Below are 11664 nucleotides of genomic sequence, written 5' to 3' on the forward strand. Positions count from 1 at the left end.
CGTGTAAACACATCATATCATTTGAAGAACACATAAGAGGTTTTAACTTCAATTTACTTATTATTTTTGCTATAATTATCAAATAAAACATTATATGTTTTTCTATCCCTATCAAAATATAGTTTTCTATACAGTTTTCGGTATACAAATCAATACATGTTCGTTTTAAGTTAAAAAAAATGTTCTAAAAATCAAATCATTTTTTCAAATTTATCCAGCTTCTTCACCCTCTGCATGGACCTAACCAAAAGTGCTATGAATACACCTACATTCATTCAAAATCATTATTATTCATCACAACTAAAATAAAATAAAATTCATCAAGATATGCACATACCTGCACCAACAAATGACCCATTTGCTATAAGTTGGCTGCCTTGTGAGCTAGGTGTGACACCAATATTTACAAGAGTGCCCCCTAAAACCGTGTACATGGTTGCCATTTGCAATATTGTTGCCTTCCGAGCTGCTCTCTCAGACTTACAATATACATGAAAATACGTAATCATCACCAGATATATAAAAATGTAAAAAGATATGGGAAATGAATAACTAAATCAAGTACCTCGAGAACTCTAACACGAAGTTTAATGTCTCCTACTTCGAGTTGTTTAACAAACTCTTCAATCCTTTGAACTCTATTAGGCATCGACATGGTGTTTGATCTTGCCTAGAAGTAAGTTAACATACACTTCTGTTAGTCTATAATATCATAACTTTTATATACATAATTTGTTTTATAAATTTATGGATATGGAATGAGGTCACGTTACATCATCGGCTTGCTTTCGTATTTCAGCAACAAGTTGTGTTCCACTGGGTCGTTGTTGTTTCAGATCTAACAACTCCTGTAAGTGATTTGAGAAATTTAAGATATTAGCATTAAAGAGGCTCGGGTCCACACGGTTTTGTTATTTTCTAAATTATTTTTACTTTTTTGTGGAAACTTGTATGATTGCAACATCAAATAAGATAATTAACCTGTGCATAAGGTGCAGCAATCTTGACAAATGAAAAATCTGGATCCAGTGAGTAGCCAATTCCTGGAAAGAAGCATAAGCTCAAGAACTTACAAATATGTAATGGAAAGAATGCATGATACACACATGATGCATATACACATGCATATGTATACATAATTTCAAGCTCACCTTCAAGAGTGGAGAATGCCCTAATTACAAATGTGAAGGTGGATGGGAACCGAAAAGGCTGATCTGTTGCTATAGAAAACAAATCCTGCATGCAGATCATAATATCCTCAAAAAATATGATTAAAAAATCCAAATATTATCTGAGAAAAAAAAGAAAACAAAACGCCTCAAAAGTACTTTCGAGTGTGTGACTAGGCCTGTAAACAAACTGAGCGCTCAGTGAACCGTTCGTGAACTGTTCGGTGGGAAGTTGGTTTATCTACGTTTGTTTATTGAAATTACTGGATACTTAATGTATTAGACTTATTTGTTTGTGTTCGTTTGTGTTAGTTTATGTTTGTTTAGTTATGTTCACTTGTGTTCGTTTACGTTTTAGACCTATTTGTTTAGAACTTTGAGAAACTTACATGAACAAACACAAACATGTTCATTTTCTTAACGAACAAACATGAACACCAAAAATCCATTCGATCAATTGTTCGTGTTCGTGTTCGGCTAAGTTTTATGAACAAACATGAACAGGCCCTCGTTTGTGTTCTCCTGGTTTGTTTACAGGCCTATATATGACAAATACTCAGATGCATACCTCGCCTATTGCAGCCAAAGTTTGCTCCTGATCCGGTGACTGATTTAGCAAATTATCCAAAAAGAACTGAATAGATCTCCTTACCTGTTATTAAAACATAAACATATAATCATGTATGAGAAACATATGTTCAAGATTAAATCAAGATATTAAAACTAATATGGAAAAATAAAACTTTACATACTGGTGACAAGTCTCCAGTAGGTTGAAGTGCTTCAAGGCTTATCAAACTGTTCATAACCTGTATAATAATATCAATTTAGCTAATCTTATATGGTTGTTATTTTTTCACTACATTTTTTTACAAAATATCATACCTTTTTTGCATCATTTTCATAAACTGCATAAAAAAGATCCATCAATCTTTCTCTTGTGAATGACTTAATCTCCCCCATCATACCAAAATCATAGTAGATCAGTGATTCATCCACATCAATAGCAAGGTTTCCAGGATGAGGATCAGCATGAAAGAAACCTGTTTTCAGTATCTGTATAATATACACAAATTAATAAAATTTCGATATAAAAGAAATGATCAAAACAATGAATAAACTATAAAGATGTAGATGCTAAACCTGAATCAAGTAAGATTCAATGGCACGTGAAGAGATTCGAGATCGACTGTAACCCCTTTCTTTTATTGCATCTACGTTATTTATCTTAATGCCTGTTTAACATAAATTTACAACACAAAAATCATTTTTTAAGTATCGGATTACGTATATTTATCAAGTAATAGAGTTCAGATTAAAACCTGGAACATATTCCAATGTTAGCACCTTGGTTGCAGTATAATCCCAGAATACTTGCTGCATGGTATCAAATTGGATTAAAAAAATACAGTATATATTAAGTTTAACATTGATAATAAATGAAGAATCAAGAAAGAAACATACAGGCACTCGGACCCACTTTATATTACGAAAATCTCGGCGAAATCTATCTGCATTTTTCCCTTCGTTTATATAATCAATCTCCTGGTACAAGATCCTGCAAAAAAAATTGGAAAAAGGTAATAAATTGACCAACTTAGGCATGTTCGTGTTTGTCCATTTAACTTTAACCGGACAAACGATCAAACACAATAAACTACACGAACAAGGCTTTCTTGTTCGTGTTCGTTTATTAAGAAAATGAATGTGTTTGTGTTCGTTTATGTTCATTCGTTAATAGTATAAACGAATGGTTCACGAACATAAACGAACAAACATAGACGAACAACAATATGTTCGGCCTAAAAAGTTGTTAAAATTAGATGAAATTGTAATGGGCCTAAAAAAATTAAATGAATATATTAGCAAATGTAAACTGACGAACATAAATGAACGAAGACAAGCATATTTAAATTAACAAACGTTTACCAACATAAATGAACGAACAAGATAAGTTTCATGTTCGATCCTTTTAACTAAATGAACAAAATATTTTGTTCTTGTCCGTTCGTTCATTAAATAAACGAACACAAAAGAACTTCACACTGAACGGTTCACTGAACATTTGGTTCGTTTACAATCCTAAGCTTAGGTACACCATGACAAAAATACAAAAATAAACACAAAATACGCTCCCTTTTTTCCTCATTTCACACTGTTTACCAAAAAGATGCTATATATATGATTGTGTGTATTGATATATGATGAATACTACTTACTTTGCACATTCATCATAGATACCTAGCCAATCCCTTGTGGGGCCACCAAGACTTTCGCTTCTTTGAAAATACTCTGCAACTAGCTTTAATTTCCTGATTGAAAAGCATGTTGATTGAGTCACTGAAATAACCACAAATATAATTAAAAACCAACAATAATGTGTAAGAGCTGAACTCACGCAAATCGATATCAAATAGTTTCTTCAAACCAGGCCTTTGATCTTTAACAACTACTTTCTCTCCATTATGTAGTATTGCACGATGTACCTATAGAAAAAACATCATGATGATAAATACATGAAACATATTCAACTAATTTAACTGTATTTAAAAAGTGGCTATAGATATAAGCTTCACCTGACCAAGACTAGCAGCTGCAATTGGTCGTTCTTCAAACTCCCTGAATAGTACATTAACCGGAGCTCCCAATTCCTTTTCAATGAAAGCTTTTGCTTTTTCTGGTGAAAATGCTGGTACTCTGTCCTGAATCATATGATTATCATAATAAACAAAAAAAATTATCAGAAATTTAGATACCACATTTAATCTTTTATCATGTAGTATAAGTGATCCACACCTGTAATTTGGCGAGTTCATCAACAAATTCACGTGGAAATAAATCCGATCTTGTTGAAGACAACTGCCCAAGTTTAATAAAAGTTGGGCCAAGTTGAAGCACACATTCTCTTAACCATGAAGCGGTTTTTCTTCTTCTGTTTTTCTAAATATGCATCCAAAGTTACTAAATTGATAGCAGAAACCAAATATATTCAGATATAAAAAAGTAAAAATTGAAACCTGTTTTTCTTCTGTGAAACCACCAGGATATGCCCACTTTGCATTGTCAAAAAGAACACGAACACGCAAAGAAAGAACAAAAGACCACACATCTATTGACCTTTGTACTGAATTGTAGTTATCATTTGCCCAACTAAAACTTTCATCTGATGGCAAGACACGCAATTCTTCAGAAGGTGGGAATCCCGAGAGTTCTTTAACTTTGACAGACTTAACTAGTGGTGGTGTGGTTTCTCTCTTAACAAGACCTGTTCCATTAACAGTTCGTGTGGATCCATTCACCATTCCAGCTCTTTGCTTAGATACAAGCTTGTTGTTATTCACCACCTCACTGGTGGTGACCATGGTAATTGGTTTACCTTTCATTCCCAACTTCACAGGCTGACCATTGGTAATCCCGAGAGTTCTTTAACTTTGACAGACTTAACTAGTGGTGGTGTGGTTTCTCTCTTAACAAGACCTGTTCCATTAACAGTTCGTGTGGATCCATTCACCATTCCAGCTCTTTGCTTAGATACAAGCTTGTTGTTATTCACCACCTCACTGGTGGTGACCATGGTAATTGGTTTACCTTTCATTCCCAACTTCACAGGCTGACCATTGGTACCCAAATTCACCGGTTTACCATTAGCACCTAACTTGATAGCTTGACCGTTAGTATCAAGCTTTGAAGGTCGACCATTGGTACCATATTTCATTGGCGGCTCTGTTTGCTGCATCTCAGCATGTAGCTTCTGAAACCTCTGAACTTTCGGCAAGCTACATTCATGCTTATCTAGCTTCTGGATAGAAACCGATCTTGAGAAGCTGAGATTGTCCGACGTCCTCACTTGATTTAACACAATAGCAGCTGTTAGAAGCCAGTATTGCCGCCATTTATGAAACAACACACCTGAAGTTTAACACAACTGTGAGCCAAATACATGTATACACATACAAAACGAATCATATAGCAGTTTTTAGCCTAAGAAAAGCTATGCATAACCGAGATTACGAACAAAACTGATCATAAGGAGTCATATAGTTAACAGTATTCCCAATAATACCTAACTTTTATACTGCAGCAGCAGAAGAAGCCCTAATTTGCATATCTAACTCGAATTAAAGACCTAATATTCAACATACAGCATACTGATAGCAACTTCATCACTAACCTTCAGTTATTCGGACAACGAATCATATAAATTCAGATATTCAATCAATAGTAGAAGAAAACATAAAATCACATGTATATACTGACGGATTTAATCTAAACCTAGATACTCTGAAATTGAAATTGAAAATGAAAGGATGATGAAGCTTACAGATCGGTAAGGTTCTGAATCCGTTTTCTTTCGGAATAAAAAGAAAGAAGAAGGTGATATAGAGAATGAATAGCGTGTAGACTAACAACTGCTGTGTGTTCTCGTAAGTCAAGTGTAGATGGTGAATATGGACAATTGATAATGGTGATTGGTGAGTGTTGGTGAAAGGTGTAGGGTGTTCTTTTTTTTATCACATTTAACAAATACAATTGATAATGGTGATTGGTGTTATTGTTAAGGCCATATACATAATGGTATTTCCCTTGAAAATATTATTATTATTATAATTATTATTAGCTTTTATATAGCTGTTAAACTGTGATCTTATTATTAATATTATTATAATTAGTAGTAGTTTTTATATAACTGTTAAACTTTGATTTCCTTTATTTTGCTTTATTTTCCTTTATTTTGCTTCATACACATGTACTTAGAGCCGAGGGTCTCTCTGGAAGCCACCTCTTTATTCCTTTGGATAGAGGTACGGTGTGCCTACATCCCACCCTCCCCAGACCCTACTTATAGCTTTGCTGTTGGTGAGATTTTACTGGGCATGATTGATTGATTGATTGATAACAAATACAATTATAATGATATTATTATTTTTATTTCAGGTTGGTGGAATTAATACGCCATTTTCCTGCATCATTTGATTGGTTCACCATCGCATTACGTGTCTTGTCTTTCTCCATCCCCATAGGCCATCATCGTCATATTGCTGTTTGTTTGTTTGATTCTCACCAAACTACAAATTACAAACGACTCGTGTACACTTGGTTTATTAGCTTAGAAGGTTTTTCGGTCCATCTGTCGGGTTGGTGAGTCAGCGATAGTGACAAAACTTCTTAAACGCTTAAAGGCCTCAGGCTTAAATAGTGAGAAAGAAAAAAAATAAGAGGATTTTTCGGTCTACATTAAAAAAACAAATCGAACCAAATTTAGTTAGTTCAAAACGAACTAAATTCAAATTCGGTTTTGTTTTGGTTTTAACCTAATAAACCGAATAGTTTCGTTTTTTAGTTTTTAACAAAATTTAATTGCCTTTGATTTAATTGGACTGGGTTGTATAATATTTGACTAAATATATGACTTGAAGAAGGCTAAATGGCCATTATTTTGTTTGTAGCAAGTGTTTTGAAAAAAGAGGTTTATTTTTTCAAGTCGAGCTAAGTTGACTCGCATATGGCGAGCCTAGCCTAAATCACCTTTGGCTCAACTTGTAAACTGTCTATGATATAGGTACGCTGAAACCAGTAGCAAGTATGTTCATTACACGTGTTACTAAAAGTTAGTCTTAAAGTTTACCAATTTAGTTCATTTGGTGCAAAATTGGTTCAAAGTGCGTCTGATAATTATTGTACGGGAACACCAAAAAACTTGATATGTTGCATAAGTAGTATTAAACCAAATATTTAATTTCCATGACATGTTTTTAACTTCCAAGAATACTATAACCATGACACCACATGACTTCCATATGCTTAAGCACATGTCATTATCATCACCTAAATACCTAATTGTCAATATAATTTAATTGTTAAGACCATCAAACAAATGTTTCAACCAAGACACAATTCAACTACCGGTTTCCTTTAGCTACCCTCCAATTGGATATTTTGTGGATACATGACTTGCACTAACTTTATTCTACCATGTCCAACAACAACTAGCTTTGCACATGTAACAACAACAACATTATAGTCCTTGGCACAAACAAGTATAGAATCTGAAAACAGTAGCAGAATGCTACTAATCTTGTGAATCAAACTATGAACCAAAATCTTGCTAGGGTTTCTTGACTCTTTGCGAGCGAGAGAAACTTTAAAAGTAAATGATTCGACTAACTCTAACCTCTCTCCCAATAACATACATAACTACATATGCATCATTAAACTAGCAAACCCGACAATCCAAAAAGCCGAATTTACTCTTCATACCAATATCTTTAACTTCAACCCAAATCTTTATTCTTCAGAAATAGTTTTACCCATTAGCCCCATCTAATGGTAACCACTTTTACAACGGACAAATAATATTATCACTATTCACTTTGGTATGATACTTAATCATCATTGATTATGTATTTAAAGGGATTTGTTCTTCACTAATACAACTTATGCAACTAATGATAACACATAAATTATGCAACACATTGTCTTCACATCTTTATTTTTTATTCATCAGTTGCGATTATTAATTGATTAAAAGATATAAAATTGGAATAACTTTACAAAAAGTAAGAAACAATCGTAACATCTTATTATCCACCAAATCCCCTATACACTTAAAAAAACAATTACAAACCAAAAATGAAAAGCCAAAAAGAAATTATTATATTACAAATAACAAAAAGAGAAGAAAAAAAAAGATATATAATCAAACTCAAAATTAAAACCAAAAAGTGGATTATGTATATCCTCACAAGAACGCAACGACGAGCAACACCACCATAACCGCCGACGACACCAGCTTCCCACCGGAATTCGCCGTCTGATCCGCCGCATCACCATCATCATCCGACGAATCCGGTCCCGGAGCTTCCGCATCATCACTATTCTTCCCGGACTTCTTTTTCTTCGGCGACGGTGACGGCTCATCCGCCTCCACTGCTCCCTTAAACAACTCACGAGGCAACAAAACCTTATCAATTCTATATATCGCCACCGGCTCATCATCAATAACGGTTCCGGTGATCTCCGCCGTAACCACTTTTGTCTTCAATTTCACATCCTCACCGTCGTTTTGCACCGTGAAATCGTACTTATTCGCACCTTCGGTCGCTAAAGTGTTTGTCAATCCGTTGCTAGACCTCAACATCCCCATTGAGTTATACGTTGGCACGCCGTGGTAAAGTAGCAATGACGTCTTACCTGCTAAAATATCAGTAACGGTCAAATGCGGATGCGATAACCGAAAACAGAATAACCGAAACTAAAATTAATCGAAAATTGGTTATTGTTTTTGGAGAAAGCTAACGTACAAATAAAATTAACGTGCTAAACGTAAGAATCAAGTAGAGTAATCATATTACTTTTATATATAATTACTCTACTTAATTACTCTACTTGATTCTCACGTTTAGCACGCTAATTTCATTTGTATTGATCCAGACCCATTGTTTTTTAACCTGACTATTCATATTTTAACATATTTCTATTTTTATGCATCCATTTTATGTAATTTTTAAGCAAATATTTAAGCCTTATATTTAATTTTGGTTAATCGAAATTAACCGAAAACCAACAAACTTATCAAATAAACCAAACCGATTAACTAAATACCGATTCGTTAATAATTATGTAATTATAAGCAAATATTTAAGCCTCTTTTTAATTTTGGTTAATCCAAATTAACCGAAATCCAACAATCTTACCAAGTAAACCAAACTGATTAACCAAAAACCAATTTGTTAATAAAATAGATTGACCGATGACTTTGGTTTCAGTTTAAACTTTATATTAATAATATAACTTAACCATACACACCTAGAGCTATACACAAAAAGCTCGCGACTTGTCGCTAGCTTGATAAAACCTCCAATTAAACTAACTAAAGAAACTTGATTTGAAATGACTTAAGTCGAATTGGCTCATTTTTTTAACTGAGCCAAGCTTGGGTGGGTCATGGCTCGGCTCATTGGCTTGATCTTAGGTTCATTTAACTTCAAGATCGAGCCGAGCTGTCTCATTTAATTTCGAGCTTAAGGTCAAACCCACCCTAACTCGATTTTAGCTCGGCTTTTGAACAACCCTACACACAGTCACACACCTATTTGTGATTTGGTTTCTATTTAATTTAATCCTAAAATCTCCTTGTTTTATTTGTCAAATTAAAAGGGCATTACCTTCCGCCGTTAAGTTTTTATATTTTGGCGCGAAAGCAGCAACGGCGTCATCACTAGGACAAAACACCGTAACGCCACCGTCAGCGGCACTTAAAAACGTTCCGATAGCTCCAGAAGTCGATAACAGATTATAAAACGCCTTACACCCATCGCGTTGCAGCAACGACGTCAAGTTCAAATCCGGCGCCGACGTCGGCGCCTCGGCCTCCGGCGAGTTCAAAATCTGACTGATCTGAATCACAGAGATGTTATACGGCAATTCAAATACAGATTTAACAAACAAGACATCGGTTTGTGAAGGATTGTCTTCGGGAGTGAATTGGACTTTGCCGCCTTTAACGTCGGTGATGTGGACGTAGCCGGTGGTGCCAGGGGCTTCACCGGTGGCTTGGTACATGGTGGCGGTGGATGTGGAGCCTTTGGTGATCTGGTGGAGCTTTTTGGCGCCATAATAATCAGCAAAGACGTGGAGTGAGAGGACGTTTTTTATTGTCTCGAGTGAGAGGCCTTTGGCGATCAAGGTGGACATGGCGGCATTGTCGACGGCGCAGACGGTGATGGTCTGACGGCGGTTGATTTCTCCGGCTAGGTGAGTTAACGTGAGGTAGTGGTTGAAGGTTGAGAGGTAAGGGTCTTTTTGGAGGATATGTGTGATGTTGTGAGCATTGGATAGAGTGAATGTTAAGAGGATGAGGAGAGATAATGCCACCGACGGCTGCATTTCGACGGAGATGCGACGGTGGCTGGGTGGTTGGTTTGGGTGGAGCTGTGAGTTGCTTGTTGAAAGTGTATGTATGTATATATAATGATTAATTATAATTATTTATTTATTATTCCGTTGGTTAATCATTTTCGTTTTTGTTTTTACGTATTAAAATTATTTGGATGGTGATGCTATGATAGTGTAGTTTAGACTAGAGATGGCCAAAAAATCCGGTTGGTTTACCGGTTTAAACCGGAAACCGGTTTTTACGAAAACCGGTTTTTTAAAAACCGGTTTGACCGGTTTAAAACCGCCGGTTCGTCTTTCGGTTACAAGTTCTAGATCCAAAACCGGTTAACGAACCGGTTAATGGAAAAACCGGTTTTTTTTTTAACCGGTTATGGAAAAACCGGTTAACCGGTTTATAAAAAAACCGGTTTATAACGGCTATATGCCCGTTTTTTTTGTTTTTGGACCGTTTTTTTTTTTTACCATTTTACCCCCACAAACATCTATATATAGTTTAGGTTGGGTATTGGTTAGATCACACTCGATTATACAACTCCAAACGCTCTAAACGTTTATTTCATACGCGATTATTTTGTTATTTCATACGCGATTATTTTGTTATCTCACGCTCAATTATACCACATTACCACTCCATACGCTCTTATTTCGTAGTCGTTTATTTCATACTCGAGTATACCACTCTTATTTCGTAGTCGATTATCATGGCCTCCCAAAGTGCTGCTTCATCCGTCAACATGGGTGCCTCGAACACGGGAGAAACGGTCGTTCGGGTCATCCCCACGAAACGAAAGCATGATGTTTGGCAACATTTCGACCTATGCGAAATGTCTAACGGTAGCCAAAAAGCTCGATACAAACATTGTTTGAAGTTTTATGGCAAAGATGCAAACTCCACTTTAAAAGCGCATGTACAAAGGCCCTTTTGCAAGGGCTTGAAGGACGAATCGGGAAGTAGTTCGCAGCCGGAGATGACGAATCAAGGAGCGGTGTTTACGTACGAAAGCAAAGAATGGCTTCGGTCAGTCCGTTTTGCCTTGTAGTTACCGTTTTGCCTTGTAGTTACCGGTTTGTTTATACTGTGAAAAAATAATGGTCTTCATTAAGTACAAAATATAAAAAACAAATATTCGTATTTGAAACCGCGAAATTTAAAAAAAAAAAAAAAAAAAACGGTTAATAAAAAAACCGGTTAATAAAAAAAACCGGTTTATTAACCGGTTCTAACCGGTTTCTAAACCGGTCCTAACCGGTTAGACCGGTTAGGGTTTTGACAGCAAAAAACCGGTTATTAACCGAACCGGTTTTTTTCCGGGCCAAAAAAAACCGGTCCGGTTAATAACCGAACCGGTTTTTTAAAAAAAACCGGTTTGTGCACCTCTAGTTTAGACTACCACTAAATCATTATTATTACTTTTCTGTCACTTTATGTTAAAAAAATATATGCAAGTTACTCTAGCACCATAAACTCTTTTAAGACTTAAAATTAACATTTTATAAATTATTAAAAAAATTGCTTTAAATTTGTTTTGTTATTGTTAAGTGATATTGATTTATCTAAGCCCTTAGCATGCATTAGTCCAAAGAATGTTTTCATAAT

At 35.3% G+C, this 11664-nt stretch overlaps 1 protein-coding gene and 1 pseudogene across 1 annotated transcript; both read right to left on the reverse strand.

The window, feature by feature from the left end:
* Positions 1 to 14: 14 nt before the first annotated feature.
* LOC143533344 (protein ACTIVITY OF BC1 COMPLEX KINASE 7, chloroplastic-like) lies at positions 15 to 5077 on the reverse strand (annotated as a pseudogene).
* A 2823-nt stretch (positions 5078 to 7900) lies between these two features.
* On the reverse strand, positions 7901 to 10055 carry LOC143533312 (fasciclin-like arabinogalactan protein 2). Its single transcript, XM_077028136.1, has 2 exons — positions 9335 to 10055; positions 7901 to 8360 (listed from the first exon to the last, which is right to left on the reverse strand). Exons 1-2 carry the CDS (start codon positions 10053 to 10055, stop codon positions 7909 to 7911), a joined length of 1173 nt encoding a protein of 390 aa, XP_076884251.1. The 3' UTR covers positions 7901 to 7908.
* Between the last annotated feature and the right edge of the window lie 1609 nt (positions 10056 to 11664).

Source organism: Bidens hawaiensis, unplaced genomic scaffold (assembly GCF_021521415.1).
Source record: "Bidens hawaiensis isolate Kalapana, Puna unplaced genomic scaffold, B.hawaiensis_p1.1 tig00009662_1, whole genome shotgun sequence".
Lineage (NCBI taxonomy): Eukaryota > Viridiplantae > Streptophyta > Magnoliopsida > Asterales > Asteraceae > Bidens > Bidens hawaiensis.